The following is an 18,544-nucleotide window of genomic DNA, read 5'->3' on the forward strand; positions in this document are numbered from 1 at the left end:
TCAACTTTTCTTTTCACATAATGCAGTAGTTAGTTTACCCTTCAAGCAGTAATCAGGAGCGTCCTGCAGAGATCTGGTACGATCACTTGTTTCAGATATCTTTAGTTTTTAAACTAGTTGTCTTCAGATAAGACCTGCAAGGATAAATCGATTAGTTGATCAAAAGAAAATGAATCACCAGGTATTTTGATTATTGATTAATCATTTTTGAAGGAAGACTTTTTCTTTGTCACTAACGACAGTGTATGAAGACTCTTTGTGTTTTGGACTGTTGATTTTAAGACGTCACTTTGGGCTCTGGGAAATTGCGATGAGCAGTTTTCATGATATTTTTTGACATATTATAGCATAAAAGATTTATTTAGTTCATTAATTAATTGTGGAAACAACCGGGAGATGCAGCCCGACTTTAGATCCAATCAACACTGACTCACGTGACATCACCTGAGGCAGTTTGTCCCTCTAAAGCGACGCAGGAGCCTCTATGATACTTTTTCACATTTTCATTAGAACTGTAAACGGACTCTGATTTGTAAATTTGGTGAAGCTTTCCTTTAAACTCAAACGCCACAAGAACACTTCTGACCTGACTACAAGTAACATCAATATTATTGTTTTGATTCGTAGATTTTATCATTTGTTTTCTGGCAGAGATGGGCTTCTATATAACTGAGAGAGAGACCCCGACACTGTAAACATGACTGAAACCTCACACACACACACAGCTTCATGCTAACAGGGTGAAAACTTCCAGTAAGCAATATCATTTATGCTAATCATAGAATGCTAACAGCCTTAATGCACATCACCAGCAGTCAGCCACATGCATGCTCCTCCCACACAGAGCTAGTTCTTTATCTTCAGAGGTCTTTATGCTTTATACAAAAAAAAAAACAAACAAGATCCAGAGCTTTTTCTTTGTGTTCACGAGACAATCAGGACTCCTGTGAGGACGAAGATGTTCGAGCCTCCCATCTGAAACCCGACAAAACTCCAGCAGGAGTCTGCAGATTTTTGTTTCGTCCGGTCGTTGAACGTGGTCTCTGTGACTTCCTGCTGTGTGCGTGTCGTCCGCATCTGTTGCAGACACGCAGCGGGGATCGGATCAGTGTGTGAAATGTAAAAATATTCATCATGACTCATTTTATCTTGTATTCAACCTTTAAGGTGTTTTTTTTTTTCCTTTTCATTTCTTTCTTTCTCAGAAACAGGTGTTTGGAAATCTTCCTGCAGGGGTCAAAATAAAATCTGTGACTTCAGTGTGACTCGGCTCATTTCATCAAGTATCAGTTTGTTTTATGAGGAAATGTTTGTTTGAATAGATGTTAAGTTGCAGGGTCACTCAGCTGCTGGGTAAGCTGCAGTGTTGACTTCACTACATCCATCTTTTGTGAATTAAACTATTAAATTCACAGGTTTAGGATTAAGGACTTTGAGCATCTTTTATTTTAAATCCTTTTATCAAAAATAGTCTCTACATTATTGGATCAAAGTCCTCCCAATCTGTGATTTAATTTCAGATACTGTTTGCTTTTTTTAAAGTTAGAATACAGCAAACAATAAGAACATGCTGCATGTCAGGAGAGGAAATTAATTTGCTTTTGATATAAAAATACAATAACATAAATGAAGATATTAACCTTCTCTTGGCTCCTCCAGTAAATAGATGACTGATGTGTAAAATCAGTAAAAATAAAACTGTGCAGGTGACTTTAAACTGATTCTGAATGCTCGTGTTTAACTACTCCTCACTCCTGCGTCATCCCGGCGTGCTGCTCTGCCGGCCGTGCAGGTCGTACTCCCGGTACTGGACGTAGTCCTTCAGTCGCTCTGGCAACGGCAGGAAGCTCATGAAGACAGGCGACCGGAGACGTAGACGCCCGAGACAACGGCGGATCCGCAGACGACAGAGATGCTGCAGACAGCGGGCGCTCTCTGGAGAGGAGGAGGGAGAAAACATCGAACAGAAAGATTAATGAAGACCAGTCTGCTGTTTGTGTTGTCCAGGCAGGGATTGATAAAGTTGAATCGATAAAAGTTTAATTGAATTCACCCTGCAGCCGGCAGATGTCGGGCCACTGCTGCTGCTCCATCACAGCCGCCTTCAGCTTGCAGCACAAGGTCACATGATCCACGTAGTCCAACATGACGCGAACCATCTGACCTGAGAGGTGCCTCAGCCAGCGGACAGTGATCACCTCACAGAACTGCACTGACAGACAGACAGAGCAACAGACAGACAGACAGACAGATGTTCAACATGTTAAGTACTTCAGAGGTCTCACTGAGCTTCAGCCTCATCAAACTGACACCAACCAACAGGACCAGGCGTGGAGCTGTTCATTACCAAGGTGTCTTTGATCACAGTGTTGGTCCATCCCTCGTAGCCTTCTGGGATGTGGGGCTTGTTGCCATAGGGACAGTCGAAACAGCGCGCCACATCGTAGCCATAGTTACACAGCATCCTGAGGACCACCTGACACACAAGACAGATTAAATACAAGACACAAGCGACAACTGTACGTAGAGAAGTAAATCAGTGAGTTTAAATAAATTTTTTTTGTTCAGTTGACCTCGTCTTTGAGAGCGTACTGCAGGGCGGAGGGGAAGTGTGTCGTGTTTATTCTGCAGTAATAGTTGACGTTGGCTCCGAACCTCAGCAACAGGTTGATCAACTCGTAGTTGCCCAGACGCAACGCGACCTGAAAGACGCAAAGACCGGATCAGATCGGCAACAAGGGCTTTCTGAGGAGGATCAATATGTTGTGGACTTAAACACTGACATGAGATTGATCACAGCTTTGATATCATGTTTGGAAGAAAGTAGTTTCTCCTTTAGGTCCATAGACCATACAGACGAGGTGGGCACGACCACGTGACACGCTGGTTTGCGGTCTAACATTTGAAGCCCTGGTTTATCATCTACTTGACTTTAAACGGGACCATAATTTACTAAATACACATCATGCTGCATTGAAGATTTACAACTAGAAATTCAGACCATAAAACTTCCTACGCTAAGAAATCAAGTAATACATAGGACACATTTTTCATAAGCTTACATACAATTGGAGTTATTTGTTTTAAACCAGTTGATTCCTCCCTCTGCTGGACACTGGAAAGAGAGCAAGTTTACACCACTTCCACATCGGCTTCACTTATCAGAGACCACGTACCTGCAGACATTTGACCGGGTCTTGGTTTGCCATGGCTCCGGCCTCCAGCAGCAGTCTGGCTGACGGCACGTCGTTATTGGAGACGGCGAAGAAGAGCGCCGACTTCCTCTCGTCGTCGTAGCTACGGCGAACCCAGGGGTGGAGCATGTAGTTTGGGTCATAACCTGCATCCAGCAAGACCTGATGGGAGGAGGTGAGTTGTAGCAAAATGTGTTATGATTTTTGGGTCAGTTTTGGTCTGTTAATTAGCTGAAATAAATTATTTGATGCTGTAGGAAATTATTAAAACACAATATTTTCTGCTAAAAAAAATAAATGAATAAAAGAAATAATCATTAGTTACAGTAGTAACACACACACACACACACATACACACACCTTGAGGCACTGTGAGTGTCCTCCTGCAGCAGCAGAGTGTAGAGGACTCATCCCGCTGTCATTTACTTCACTCACAGAAGTGACTGGAATCAGCAGCTTCAGAGCGCTGAGGAACACACACACACACACACACACACACACACACACGCACACACACACACACACACACACTATATTTATCTGATGCTGTATTTTTTTTTTGATAAATCCAAACAGATCTGACATTATTTTCAAATTTCACATATTAATTCCGTTTGCTTCCAAGTGGAGAACACATATTTACTCCAGGTGTCCTCTGTGAGCCACACGGTGGATCGGCATGTGTCCTGTGTGTTTGGCGACGTTGGCGTCGGCGCCGTACTCCAGCAACAGACTGATGACAGATGGATCTCCAGACGAGGATGCCTCGTACAAGATAGACGCCTCATCCTGCGCCTGGGACAGGACATCCGCTCCTGCAGGACAAACAAAATACACAAAGTTAAAATATCCACTTTATATATCTCAGACTGTTGATTACAGACTCAGACCCCTCTGCCATTTGAAGCTGCTCCAATAATCTGTCATTTCTAGTTGTAATTCTGAACAGATTATGTTAATGTGTAGTTGGATGGTAAGGGCAATGCTGTAGAGCCATCCCTGCCTCCTCACCTCTCTTCAGTAGAGTCTGGACCACCTCCAGGTGTCCTCCCTGAGCAGCCAGTGCCAGTGGCGTGAGGCCGTAGTTGCTGCGAGGGTCGGGCCGGGCTCCAGCCCCCAGCAGCAGGGTCACCAGCCCAGCCCTGCCCAGCCGTGAGGCCTCGTGGAGGGGACAGCGTCCGTTGCAGCCCTCCTGGTTCACCCTGGAGCCCCGCAGGAGCAGCAGCTTCACCAGGTCAGAGCGGTCTGCACGGATCGCTGCAGGGAGGGAACTGATTGTTAACTGTGAAATGTGATCCGAGCATTATTTTTCTGAGAAATGAACTAACATTTAAAGAAACAGAACATGTTTTGACGTTAAAGACGGGAGAAAAACTTCCAGGATCTGTCCCTTCACATGGATCCAAAAGTTAATGGGGTCTATTCTGGGCTGAGACACATCCTCCATCCAACTTTCACAGAAATCTGTGCAGAAGATTTTGTGTAATCCTGCTGACAAACCAACGCACAGACAAACTGACACTAAATGCTGCATGTCACAGTATAACAGTCACAGGGAACATTTCACCTCTTCATCGGCCACAGCAGCTCTCCAGGCTTCGAGGCAGTGAAATGTTGGTCGTCTTACCTACAACCAGCGGCGAGTCCAGCTCCTGGTCCTGACTGTCCGGCTGAGCTCCACGTTCAAGGAGGAAGGAGGCGTTTTCTATCAGACCTCGTTCCACCGCCAGGAAGAGAGGAGTCTCACCACGAGAGGTGCAACGCTCCAGAGAGTCCCGACCTGAAACTGGAACACAAGATAAACCTCTTTCATCATCCACCACGCCTCTGTTTCATTAACGGGGGGTTTAACTGTACTGAATCAGTGTTAAGTGAAGACAAACCTTTATATGTGAGCTCCAGGATGGTTTGGTTGCTCTGAGCGGCTGCTTCGTGCAGAGGAGTCCAACCTCTGCTGTCAGTCTGCGAGAACTTCTCTCTCTGTGCGACACACAGATCCTTCAAGAGCTTCTCGTTACCTGGAGGGACGGATGGACAGAGACATTTAAATCTACAACTGTGAATCAAAAAATAAGGACATAAACTCTAAACCAAAAAATCTGCCTTAAAATGTGCCTTCATTACAGTTTAATTTGTATTCTTTAGTAGAAAATAACAAGGAAAACATTGATTGTGTGACAAGCTTTGTATCCTCACCTTGTCTTATAGCAGTGAAGATGGTGCTGCTGTCTGCAGACTCAGGACCAGAGCTGTGAGAGAGGAGAAGAGCTTCACCTGCTGCGAGTAATATTACTGCTAAACCTCCACACGACTGAAATATTCAGTCTCGTGAATTAAAGATCTCAGATTAAAGCCTCACAGTCTCAATAAATCAGAGTTTTAACACTCCATTTGATTTATTAAACCAACGTCGTTATTTATTGACGCGTTCAGTTTTATTTTAGACTTTTCTCATCATTTTTTAATGCCTTCATTCAGCAGATTTGACACAGTGCAGTTCTGTCACTGAGTCAAACAAAAGAAGAAGGAAATACTGCAGAAGCTACTGATGAGAGATAATCTGGAGGAGCGGGTTCAGTGAAGTGATGCGCAGAACTTTATCCAAACCAAACACCTGAGGGGAATATCTGTAATCTGGGTTCGTGTCCGACTGACCTCCTGCCGCCTCGTGGTGTGCAGCCTCGGTGAGTCTCCTTCTGTTTGCTGCTCTCCAGCAGACTCTGTGCGATCATGTACTGCAGCGCTGCATCGTCTTCGTCGTTTTCATCAGCATCCGTCCCAAACCGCTCCAACTCCATGACGTCCACATGAAGGCTCCTGGTCCTGTTGAAAGAGGGGAAACATGCAGTGAAGGCATATTTCTTTGGTCATGTATTTGCTCAATTGGATATTTGTTGCAGTGCAGTTTCAACACCACATGGACACAAGTATTTAGGACACATTTGAAACTATTTGTGATTGTGCACAATGGGCATTAATCTGCTGATATAATTTCAGTCTTTCCACCAGATGTTGAACCCGACAGCAGGGATTTAACTCCCAGTCAGACACGAGAGCATTAGTGATCAGGTCTGGCTCACAGTCGCTCCAGTTCATCCCAAAGGTGTTGGATGAGGGTGAGGTCAAGGTCTTCATCTCTATATGTACCTGGCTGTGTGAGCTGTCACGTTATAACAGAAAAGGGGTTAAACACAAACCATCCATACACAAATTTGGAGGAGGAGGAACAAGCTGACAGAAGTTTGTTATCTAACTCAGATCAGTGTTCCACTTCATAAATCATCTTGAAATTCAAAAACTGCTGGCGACCTTTGCTGTGCATCATCACTCAGTACACTTTATCTGTGTGAGTTCCATGTCTGTTTTATCACAGAAGTGCTGCAGAATGTAACTAGTTTGCTTGCCAAAATAACTCTGAATGATGTAGGAGTAAGAGTTCCCTTCATTCGAGCTGAAAGGTCTCAAACCAGAAGAAACTATCCAGATCAAAAGTAGACTAAAGTATGTGGACACAAGTGTTCAGCAGTAATATGCAACCATAGAAATCTTACCTAACGTTGACCAAACTGTAGCTGAATTACACAAATTTAAAAAAAAAAATCAGCAGCACACACACAGAGGGGATTAACAGGACATTTTGTGTTGTTTGTTTACCTTGTGGTTTTGTGTTGATTCCCTCTCCTCCTCTGTGTCCCTGCAAATTAACTGAGGATCTGTTGTTGTTGCTGAACATATCAGGAGGGGCAGAAGTCAGAGCTGTGATTGAAACCAGAGCTGTATGGCTACATGGGTTGCAGCAATGAAGCCATGTTCCATAACTGAGTTAAAACAGGTCGCCTGTCTGCAAAAGTGTGTGTTATTCAGACACAGGGTTAACACATCTGTCGTATTAATGTTTAACTATAATTCTGCAGGAAATAAAAAAGTGGTTCTTTTGATCCACGTTGAGCTCTGTCACTACACCACTCTGGACCGGTGGGGTGGGGAGACAGGGCACCTGATACCTGTTACTATATTTACCCTCCTCAGCTGAGTTATTCAGACAGTCATTCAACACTGTGACACTGCAGAGCAGAGCCAGCTGGATCAAGCTGTAAATCGAGTGTCAGGCCTCTGATGACCATCAATCTGAAGTCCCAGCTGACTGCATCTGAGTCAACATTAATCCTGCAACTAATAAACAATATTTTAAATGTTTTATCACATTTGATCATAGTCCTACATGAGGATATCAAATTTCTTGTTTTAGATGTCCAGCTGTTAAAAACCCAGATGTTCAGTTTACAATGAAATTAAACAAAATCTTGACAATGGAAAAGTTGGAGCCAGAAGATGTTTGATATATTTGTCTACAGGAAAACATCATTGTACTGTATAGCTCTGTCATTCTGATGTACAATTCATAGTGAACTGAATCAATTTCAAGTCTTTGAACTGCACTGTCACTTTAATTCTACAGTCTTGTCTCTTGTAAACCTTTTCTATTTTAGCCTACTTGTTTTAATGTTTGTTTCTTAATGTCTTCCTACTTTTTAAATGCAGTTTTTAATGTTATTTAATGTAATTTGTATGCTCCTGTAAAGCACTTTGAGTTGCCTTGTGTCTGAATGGTGCTATACAAACAAACTTGCCTTACTGTAAAATATATACGTGTGTAAAACAAGTAGAATAGATATTCTTCAGCTAGTTTTAAGACAACCAAAAACATTTTCAGAGAAAACGTTAAGGGCCACAACTGTGTCAAAGCAGCGTTAGCTGTTTGTTCCACAACCCCTTCTGTTTACACTTGGGTAAGACATCAACCCCAAAATGCTCCTGATGGGCAGCTGAGCACCTTGCACACCTGCGTGCCAAGTTGTTACAGAACTTTGTCCATTAAGGTAGAAATAAGGACAGGAACAATTTCAGATGGCACTCAATGTTTTCACTTTACATTGTTCACGCATTTATCCTCAAAGACGTGTTATTGTTTGACTACACTAAAAGGTAGCCATGTGTGAAAATAGTCAACTCTGTTCCATCTGTTTAAAGCCCATGTACATGACATTTAAAATGGGAGAACCACGTTATCCCTTGGGAAATTTTGTCAACCATAGTTTTACACTTAAAAAAAAAAAATTTAAAAAATCCTGCAATAACCAAGCAAAGTTTTCTTTGGACTAATTTCCATGCCTTTACATCGGATAGTAACACTTGTGACAAACAAAAGAACACCACACAACCAGAGTGTAATTGAAAACATGTTTATTTCATTTTCTGTGTCAACTGTTTATGACCTGGGTCTCTCCTTCTTGCCTTTGTACAGTGCCAGCAGGGAGACGTTGGCCACCTTGACCACCTTAAAACGAACTCCAGGAATGTCACCAACGGCGTGACCTTTACGTCCGAATCCTGCCACCAGAACCTCGTCGTTTTCCTGTAGAACAGAGGACAGATGGTCAGCGAGAGAAAATGCAAATGAAAAAAAAAATGTACATGGATGTTTTAGTCAAAAGCAAAATAGAGACTTGTGAAATTTCAATTCCAGAACTAATCAGTAACTTCAAGACAGTTTGACCATTAACACACCATTTAGCTTCATCAATACATTTTTGTGAAAAGGTGCAATTAGAAAAAGGCACAAATATTTCCACTGTCTGATTTGAACCTGTCATTTCAATTAGTTATTACTTATTTTTTCCCCGGCTACAGATTCTGCACATGAAGTGTCATCAGTTGCACCACAACTCCTTGTTTGGCTGTTAGTCAATGATGTATACATGGTGAAACTTTACCTCGATGAAGTTAAGGCAACCGTCGTTGGGGACGAAGGCGGTGATCTTCTTGCCGTTCTTGATGAGCTGCACCCTCACACACTTCCTGATGGCAGAGTTGGGCTGCTTAGCCTCAACACCACTGCAGAAGGGAAACAAAAGAAACTTTAATACATTAACCTGTTAAAGAGTTACCAATACTTTGAAGTGTCAGTAGCATGTGTATGTCTTCTATAGATCAGATAGTGGTACTCACACTTTCTCAAGGACGATGCCTTTGGCGTGGGAGGCTCCTCCGAAGGGGTTAGCCTTCAGGGCAGTGCCCAAATGGGCCTTCTTGTACTGTTTATCGTGCCATTTCTGCTCACGGCGGTGATTACGGAGCTTCCTGGCTGTGCGCAGACCACGACACTTTCCTAGAAGACAATGATGCGCAGGAATTAAGTTAGACTGTCTTGTAGTTGTACTCAAATAGCTGCAAAATTAAATACGTGTTTTTAGCATATGGAAAACACATTCCTGCAGTTAAGAAAACAAGATAACTGAAAGTAGAGGCACAAGAAAGGTTTCTTTATCCTATGGCAGCAGTGTACAATTTTAAAAAGTTAATACTTTTGGCCCTCAATAGTTTAGGTCAACATCACTATAAACTGAATGGTGAATATTCTCCACATTTTCTGTAAAGTTGAGCGATTTCTCCAACGATATTGACACAATTGTCAAGAAACTGTCTGGTTTTCTGCAAACAAGCAGCATCACGGGCAAACACAGGGCTGGAGTTTATATTGATCTTACACCAACTACAAACTCTCAAAGTAAAAAACAAAACTCCTGCAATTACTGCATGATGGGCACAAACTATGATAAGACAGACCATGTATAAAGTGACGTTCTGTCAGATACCATCTTAAGATGTTATAGCTTTACAGCCTTATTAAAACACTGCAAGTTCAGTCATGACTTTATTGTATGTCAATACCGAACAAACACGATCTTGTTCACTCATACAAATCCCGTCTGTGAGGTTAGAAGCTGCGTTTTCCGTAAACCTGTCTAAATCATGACGACTGTAACCAGGCTCACGCTAACATAGGGGAAACCAACTTTACTATCGCTCACAATATCAGAATTTAGACAAAATGACATCGACAAACTTGTTAGTTCATCATCCAGCAGTTTAATTAAACACTACATCATGAACAACAACCATTTTAAGATGTTTAAAGGAACGTTTGCCATGCTAAGCTAACTCTGCTAACATGCCGCTGGTGTCCCGCAGCTCAGATGTGTTATGGCCGCTCCACGTTGCGGGGGGAAAGAACCATTAAAAACGGCCAATTTTTTAGTTGACTGAAGTTTTTCCGGCACAAACACTTCGAAAATAGTTTATAAGATGTTCATTTGCGACACCGACTTGAAAAATCACACCAGTGAAGAGTATTAGTCGTTATTCAGGATGAACTTAGAGACATACCCATGATTGCAGAAGCGAGCCTGGGATGGAAAGGAAGGACCCAGGATGCACCGCGGCAATGTCTAGTCGGAGGACCCCGGCTGGGTGTAGCCACAGAAAATGCCTGACTGAAATAATCAGAAGAAGCAATGCAGAACAAAGAAATTACATATTTTTATGAACACACTACGAGATTCGGTGAGTTCCGCTAACAAAATATAGTCTTATAGTCAAACATGTCAGCTTTTAGGATTTGAGATTTTTTTTTAAATCTTACATGCAATATATGAGGTTTATTGTTTTGTTTTATTAAATCTAATTTATATCAAATAATGTTTTTTTTTGTTTTGTTTGTATTTGTTTTAGTATTTTCCCCTATTTCCATTTTTAGATTATTTATATTGTATGGATATTTCTTAGGTTAGGCTACTATTGTGTTTAAAGATTATTTACCTGGCTAAAGATGCATTAACATGTAAGTAACATAGAGTCATTTCAGTAGTTTCTTTCAGACACTTGAACCTTGTTACTTTAAAAACACCAGATGGAAATGTTGCATGTCACTCTCACGTATAAGTGGTAAAGCCACATCCATGAAAAGTCACAATGGCTGCAGCAAATATACACACAGAAATTAAATGTAGGCCTACATCTTGTTCTGCCCCCATAAGAGGACTCACAAGTGATCATGGTTCAAACTGTTTTTATGATAAAGAGAAAAGAAAGAACAAGACTTAGTCCATCATGTAATGTTTTATTTAAATTACATATAAGAAACTGTTTCAAACAATGCATACTTAGAAGTCTTATATTGTTTTGATCATGTTTCTTTATAAACCCTGGGATTCTTAAAGGCATCTGAAAATAAAAACTATTAACTTTAAGTGGAATGATCTAATGCAAAATTATACATTATTATATTAAATATGAGATGATTCCTCGTTATCCCCGTGAGATATTTTATAGTGTATGACTGGACCATGGTGCAGCCATGCGGCATGGCCATAGACTCTTGTTTCCCCTTGTGGTGCCGCACAGAAGGAAAAACAGTATACTCGTGATCGTGCTGCCACAGTAGTGATCAGAGCAGCTCTCCCTCTCAGTATTTTCAGTCTCCTCCAGGCAGTTGGTGTGAATAAAATAATCATCTCTGTCACACTTTATGAAACAGGCATCGTAATTGTTCAGTAAATGATTAAACAGATGAGAAGCCACCAGTGTTATATAATCCATGTCTGTATGTCATGAAAAATCACAGATTTTAGGCTTTTCACCCAGCTCAGAAACACATGAACCAAATATGTACAGTATAATCTGCTGTAATGGAATTTATTCAGACCCAGGCGAGCTGAAAATGAGAAAATGTGGTAACAGCAAATGTCTATAACCCGCAGGGCCATGCTCTCTCAACCCTGTCTGTCTGTGCTCGGCCCTGATTGGCCGATTCAGCCGTCTGTCAGGGGGGCTTACAGACGGTGGGCTGATTAAAGTAGATTATGAGGGGGAGAGAGGAAGAGAGTGTGCTGGCATCACACTCCGCTCACAATAGCGATGGCTTCACCATGGAAACACTGCTGCATCCTCCTCCTCTCTCTCCTCATCCTCCATCTGCAGTCGTCTACCTGCCTCGACAGACAGTCTGCTGACAGGTAGGTGAGAGACAGAGACACAGATATGATGATTTACCTCAGTGCTTATTGTTGTTACTGACCTCTCCTGACTCTCTAATCTTTGACTCTTGACACGTTCAGCTCAAAGATTACTGATGAGCCTCGTCTATGTAGACCACGGGAGCTGTGGCAGTTCCATGGATTGTGTTCTTTTTCTTTAAAGCCGCTTTGCGTGATTTTTTTATTTGGTCATTTGGAGGCAGAGGAACGCAGCATCCGACGTATCATCCCCTTATAAAGCAGTTTTGGCAGACAGCCACCTATTTCCACATCCAGCAGACACAAAGCACCATCATGATCCCATAGGAGCCGTGTTTGTGTCTGCCTAATGAATATCCCTCTAAATCCCTCTTTTTCTTAGCGGCGTGTTGGTCTCCTGAGGGAAATATCCGTCGCTTTAGCTGCTAGATGTTCCACTTTGTTCACCAGCTGGTCTCCGATGTTGTCTAATTGCTGTTTGGTGCAGGGAATGTAGCGTCCAGTAGGTTGAACAGAGCTTGCTCACTGCTGGAAAACGACTCTGAACCATTCTGACAATGACGCTAAAAAGATGCTAAAAAGGGTGAATATATGACTGCATCAAACCATATCCCAGAATCCCCAGTTATAGCATTGCACGTTTGACTTTCATGCATGAGTTTGGGACCCGTTGCAGACCTGAAGCTAACATTCATGTATGGGATAATATCAGTGCATGATCACAATCGGCTGATTGAGGAGAGACATTTTCCCACGTCCTTCAGTGTTTTACATTTTGTTCTTGAAAGTTAAAAAGGTCAATGTCTGCACCAACAGAAGTTCCTCTCTCCCACAGAAAACACTACTCCTGAAACGCCTCATTAGTTGTACCGCCTTTAAATCTCTGACTTTATGACATCACCCTGTATCATCATGTCACACATTTGCATAACTTCTGCCTAGCAGCTAGTTTGGCACCCAAGAATTTATTTAGTGAAGCTGCTCTATTGTTGTTAGCGGTGCTGGGTCAGGCGTGCCTGCGCCGACCAATCAGAGCAGACTGGGTATTTGGGAGGAGGAGCCTAAAAGAGACAGGAGCTAAAACATTAGACAGAATGTGAAAACTGATGTGTTTTTTGAGCGTTTAAGCATGTAAACCTATTTAGTATTAATGCAAAATAAAAATGATGAACCTGAAAATGAGCAAAATACATCTTCCTTCAAATTAAGAATCGTCTGATGCTTTGATAATGTGGACATGACGCTTATCTGCCCAGTGAATGTGTACATTTTGAAGAGGCGTTATATGTAAGCATCTGCCAGCGGGCCTTCACAGAATTGCACTCAGTAGAGCGCATACCTTTCATTCAATCAAGCATAATCCAACAACAAACTTGAAAGCCCCGTATCCCCCCAAAGTTAAACCACCGATAACTGCTTAAACATTATTCAAGCTCACCAGATCTGTGAGGAGAACAACTCAACGCAGAGGGAATCATTATCTACATTGTGTTGAGTGTAGATTTTCACTTGGATCTGCAACAAATAGATACCAGCCACCTGTTTACACCCACCTATTTCTTTTTTCATCAAGATCTGTGCATCACTCCCTCAGAGATTAACAAACACGTAGGGGTAGGGCTGGGCGATAAATCGGCAAAATCGATTTATTCGAGTTTTTGGTTTAGGACGCCGCTTCTCATGGGCTCCTGTAGTTCATAGTGGCTCCGCCCGTTTAATTTAGTTTACATATCTTCAGGGATATAAAATACTATTTGGAAACAAAAGGCACCTTTTGCAAAATAAAGTATTTAAGAAAAGTTAAGGTAACACTTTATCAATACCAATATGGAAACTGATCTGTTTTTATAATAGCAATGTGACATGTTAAATTTATGTTTACAAAAGCATTTTATCAAAAAGGGACACATTCTTTTCAAAAGGATGCACTTTTATTTATTTTTCAAGTGAGTTTGAAGCTGCACTCTTTACAACAGCATGGCAAATTTGTTTAGAATCATAGCATTAAGATAAATGCAATGCTTTTAATAATTTCTTTGTAATTTGAAATTTGTTCTGAGAAGGATAAAAAAAAACGCTTAAAATCATAAATCGAGTTCGGTGTGAAAAAATCGGAGATTCAGTTTTTAGGCCATATCGCCCAGCCCTACGTAGGGGCAAACACACCAACAATGGATCCATTCTTTTTTAAAGATTTTTTGTGGCATAGACACCTTTATTAGCAGTAGACAGAGAGGAAACATGGGAGAGAGAGGGGGAGGTGACATGTAGCAAAGGACCTCCAGCTGGAATCGAACCGGGGTCGGCTGCGTTTTATGGCATGCACTCCAACCACTCGACCACCTGCGTGCCAAATTTCCCCACAAACTTAGTTCCGGTTAGCTAACCGTGACAATTTATTTGCCGTAGATCAGATTAAACACATCCTAGTTGCTCTGCACAGATATTGTGGAAACCGAGAGTTGTACAAACGTGTTCCCTGGACCGAAAGTCCTCATTATACACGACCCAGGGCTTTGCAGAATCATTCAATATCGACATTCCTGTTGGTTGCATTGACACAAATACATCACAAAGGGGATGATAGTGTTGCTGAGCTGGGTGTTCAAGAAGGCAGCTGTTCACTTTGTCATGTTGTGCAGTGGGCGGCTGCTGACGGTAACAGAGGGAGAAGCTGCGAAATCTTCTTTTTGCTGAGAGCCTCCCCATCCTTCATGACCTGACGGTGTGTGTGTGTGTGTGTGTGTGTGTGTTTATGTGTGTTTATGTGTGTGTGCTTATGATTGTATGATTATGTAATCTGTGCAATCCCTCAATCCACAGTCCTGTGCTCTGACCCAGTGCACAAGAGGAGCTAAACCCTGTTTTGGCTGCAGGCAGTCGGAAAGGATTTGACAACTCTATCTCTATTGTTGTATTCAGGACATTTTTAATACGTTTATTTTGTGCTGAGGGAAATGTGAAACACATTTTATTTCACATGATCGTATTGAGAGGAAGGCCTCTGCGGCCTCTGGTCAAAGGTGGAGCGTCCACTGGGCACATTGATATACTTTAAACTTTAATTTCAAAAGTTTAGCTGACTGACCCAAGATGTCGCCCCCGTTCCTGTCATTGCCTCCCTCGACCTTTTGATCTGCACCGGCTCAGGATTCTTTGAATAAAAACCTGAAAGTGCTGCATGTTTTTGTAAAAGCAATCAGAGCTGCTACACGAGTCTTTGTCTCGGCGGTCTGGATCAGAGTGGCTCCTCTCAGCGACAGAACATCTCTGTTCCAGACCGATCACTCCGTCTGAAACCGCTTTAATCCTCAGGCTGAACCACTGAGTCAATGAACTCACCTGGTGCATTCAGGGTCCTCAAAACCTCACAGGTCACCCTCCCTCTCTCGTCTCTCTCTAATCTTATTTGTCTCTGGTGATTTAAAATGTTTCGCGATACCTTTATATTTTTTCTATCATCCCTTTACTTGTGATTTAATGAGAATAAAAAATAAATAATGGTTCTAAAAGTTTAAAAGGAGATTTATTTTTTGAAAATGAATTTTATCATCATGAATAATATAATATAATATGTAATATTACTGAATCCTAATCCAACAGTCATTGTGGTTTTGTTGCTATAAATATTTGATAGAAATATTTAAGATGAATTAGACGTCTGTTGTGCAGTTGTAGATGTTTTTGTCTGTCTGTAAGCTGTTTTGTTGGGAAATTAGTTAAATTGTAAGTTTTGCGTGTGGAACAACGAGCATGTCGCTGCTAAATACAAGTAACTACATGATAATGAACATTATTTCAGTTATTTATCGATCCTTCTGTCATTTCTGTCCACAGTGCTGCTGTCTCTCCAGTTCAAGGTCAGTTCAATCTATCTATCTATCTATCTATCTATCTATCTGTCTATCTGTCTATCTGTCTATCTATGAAGAGAGCTGTTTTTTATGGAGCTACTATGAGATATCAGAACAAATTACACAAATTAACATTTTAGAAATAACTGTAGTACGCTGTATGCTCTCTCTATAAATATTGATCATGTTTATGGAGTTCACCCTGTTCTCGCCTCTGCAGATGACGGGATGACACAGAGTGGTGGAGGGATGTGGGTGGAGCAGAGTTTGATAGCTGCAGACGAGCCGTCCAGACAACAGCAGGTGAACTCTGAGTGGAGGAGGAAATTACAGCTTTGTTACGAATACAAAACTACAGCGTCACAAGTATCGCATTCTGACTTTCTCATCAATATTTGCTGTAAAATCAGAGGTGGCTACTGTCGGAAAACCACACGAGGCTCTGTGTGAATTTATCTCATGTAGGCACACTTGATTAAACTCACACACACTTCACCTGAAAAAAAAAGAGAGAGTCATTTTTTCTCCCTCTCATCTGACGACGTGTTTCTCACCGTCTCATCTCCTCTTCAGTCTCCAGATGTTTCGCGGAGGAAGTTGCTTCAGGTGCCAGGAGCTGCTCTTCCCTTCCCTCCTCTCAAGGTGGCGTTCTACCAGCTGGAGCACATTTCACAGACAGTCACGGGGAAAAATTTCAAATAGCATATTGAGCTGCTGCTGTTGGCCCACAGTTTAAATTTTATATAGAGTTCTCACATATTAAAGTTACATCCAGTGTCTTATCCAACAAAGAGCAAAAAGAATTCAGAAAATCTCACAGTTTGACTTTAATACGAACAATTCTCCTTTCTTGGCCATCTTGAAATGTTGCTGTTCATATACAAATATGATTATTGTAGCTTTAGTTTACGGTATCAACATGATTATGATGTATGTAGACTATACAAAACATATACCAAGTATCTCTTTTGAAAGTGGATCCCAGGTATAACACTGTTGTCTCCGTCCACCAGGTGTTGTCCAACGGGCAGCCGTGCGTCCTGTTCCAGGCCAGGAAGTTGTCTCTCCGATATGAGAGGCAGAAGCAGCTGGACCTGACGGAGAGAACCTTCTCCCCTCAGAAACCTGTCGACACCAGCCAGTCCGTCTGCCGCCAGGACAAGGCCACGTATGTGCACCTGTCTGTCTACCTGTAAAAGCATCAGAGCACTTCTAATGCGATGACAACAACACGTTACCTGTCCGTGTGTGTGTCTGTCCACAGGTTGGTCATGAGGTTTGGAGATGTGGAGGATTTGCGAGGCCTCTCCATCAGGTCAGTAACACAATCTATAAACCACTGGTGGAATGTAACTAAGTACATCTACTCAAGTTGTGTGCTTCAGTACAATTTTGAGGCACTTGTACTTTATTTTATTATACTGTAAGTTGTACTATATCCAGTTTATGATGCTTTATACTACAATTTTTAAAATCTCTTTGCACACGATAAATCTGAATGTACAGTCCGCACTGACTGTTTCCTCTCGTCCCTCTGGTGTCAGACTGCAGATGTCCAACAATTTCTACGAGTCTTCGGGTCAGTGGTGGTTCTCGGTGGAAAGTGTCTCTCTGCTCTACAACAGCACCGAGGAGGCCGTGTTCAACGCCAGCGAGGTGTACGCTCCAGCCTCCTCCTCCTACCACTGCATCCACGTCAGCAGCCTGCAGCGCTACAGCGCCCTGCTGCTGCCCAGCTCCGAGCCCGCCCGCCGCTGGTCCGTCACCTTCACCAACTTCCAGGTACTGGACACAAGATGAATAAAGAAAAAGCTAAATTGGATAAACTGGAATTATTAACTGTCACATTCTGAGTTGTATCTTTTCCACTTTTTTAAAATGTCTCCGTTCCCTCGTCAGATTCAAGCGTTCAACGTCACGTCTGGTAAATTTTCCCCTGCGAGCGACTGCGCCACCTTCCTGACTCCGGCCATCCTGATGGGCCTCATCACCTCCCTCATCCTGCTGCTGGTCCTGGCCTACGCCCTCCACATGGTCATCCACCTGAAACACATCGAGCACGACGACGAACACAAGGCCGAAATCTACTACCCTCAAAACCCTGACCAGGCCGAACACTGCTGTGAGGAGAACATGGCTGAGAAAAATATTCTGTACTGTAGCCAAGAAAATAATTAGAGACTTTTAATAGGTAAACTTCAAAAAAGAGATGCAGATGATGTGATGCTGAAAACTGGCATCAGCCCTCTGATGTGATGAGATACTTTGAGCTCAGGCTTAGATTTTTTAAATATATATTTATAGTGTTTGTTTTTTTTATTTGCCCATTAGTGAATTACTGTCATTGTCTTTTTAACAAATTTAATAAAAATACAAATAAAAAATGTATTGTGGACTTATTATTGATGTAAGACTGCTGGTGCTTTAGCGAGTAGCCTCATCTTGTGCACACATTGGAAAGTTAAATTTAAATTTGATTATATTAATTACATGTCACAGACTTCTATAGAGGCTGCAGAACAAGTAGGTTTAGACACATGTGGGGGTATTTATCAGCTCTAAAAAGAATTAAGAATCGCAAATAAAAAAGATATTATTATATAACATTTGTGAATAAATATAGAACAAAATTGCAACAACA

At 41.9% G+C, this 18,544-nt stretch overlaps 3 protein-coding genes across 6 annotated transcripts; 1 reads left to right on the forward strand and 2 right to left on the reverse strand.

Moving 5' to 3' along the window:
• Positions 1–487: 487 nt before the first annotated feature.
• Positions 488–7,179, reverse strand: asb14a (ankyrin repeat and SOCS box containing 14a). 3 transcript variants are annotated; one of them, XM_030419263.1, is made up of 13 exons: positions 6,849–7,179; positions 5,850–6,017; positions 5,391–5,443; positions 5,078–5,212; positions 4,822–4,980; positions 4,206–4,451; positions 3,838–4,009; positions 3,555–3,660; positions 3,177–3,356; positions 2,574–2,702; positions 2,348–2,476; positions 2,054–2,207; positions 1,760–1,935 (listed from the first exon to the last, which is right to left on the reverse strand). In XM_030419263.1, exons 2-13 carry the CDS (start codon positions 5,990–5,992, stop codon positions 1,760–1,762), a joined length of 1,782 nt encoding a protein of 593 aa, XP_030275123.1. In that variant the 5' UTR covers positions 5,993–6,017; positions 6,849–7,179. The 3 variants fall into 3 exon arrangements, with proteins under 3 accessions (XP_030275124.1, XP_030275123.1, XP_030275125.1); XM_030419264.1 differs by lacking the exon at positions 6,849–7,179 and having other exon boundaries at positions 488–1,935; positions 5,850–5,992; XM_030419265.1 differs by lacking the exon at positions 1,760–1,935 and having other exon boundaries at positions 2,060–2,212.
• A 1,242-nt stretch (positions 7,180–8,421) lies between these two features.
• rps23 (ribosomal protein S23) lies at positions 8,422–10,521 on the reverse strand. Its single transcript, XM_030421450.1, has 4 exons — positions 10,422–10,521; positions 9,204–9,363; positions 8,969–9,089; positions 8,422–8,610 (listed from the first exon to the last, which is right to left on the reverse strand). The coding sequence occupies exons 1-4, from the start codon at positions 10,423–10,425 to the stop codon at positions 8,464–8,466; spliced, it is 432 nt and encodes a 143-aa protein (XP_030277310.1). The 5' UTR covers positions 10,426–10,521; the 3' UTR covers positions 8,422–8,463.
• Positions 10,501–18,209, forward strand: atp6ap1la (ATPase H+ transporting accessory protein 1 like a). 2 transcript variants are annotated; one of them, XM_030421449.1, is made up of 9 exons: positions 10,501–10,598; positions 11,795–12,053; positions 15,887–15,909; positions 16,124–16,206; positions 16,477–16,545; positions 16,917–17,071; positions 17,168–17,218; positions 17,448–17,685; positions 17,803–18,209. In XM_030421449.1, the coding sequence occupies exons 4-9, from the start codon at positions 16,132–16,134 to the stop codon at positions 18,079–18,081; spliced, it is 867 nt and encodes a 288-aa protein (XP_030277309.1). In that variant the 5' UTR covers positions 10,501–10,598; positions 11,795–12,053; positions 15,887–15,909; positions 16,124–16,131; the 3' UTR covers positions 18,082–18,209. The 2 variants fall into 2 exon arrangements, with proteins under 2 accessions (XP_030277309.1, XP_030277308.1); XM_030421448.1 differs by having other exon boundaries at positions 10,504–10,598; positions 11,795–12,049.
• The last annotated feature ends 335 nt before the right edge of the window (positions 18,210–18,544 follow it).

This window comes from Sparus aurata, chromosome 6 (genome assembly GCF_900880675.1).
Source record: "Sparus aurata chromosome 6, fSpaAur1.1, whole genome shotgun sequence".
Classification (NCBI taxonomy): Eukaryota; Metazoa; Chordata; class Actinopteri; order Spariformes; family Sparidae; genus Sparus; species Sparus aurata.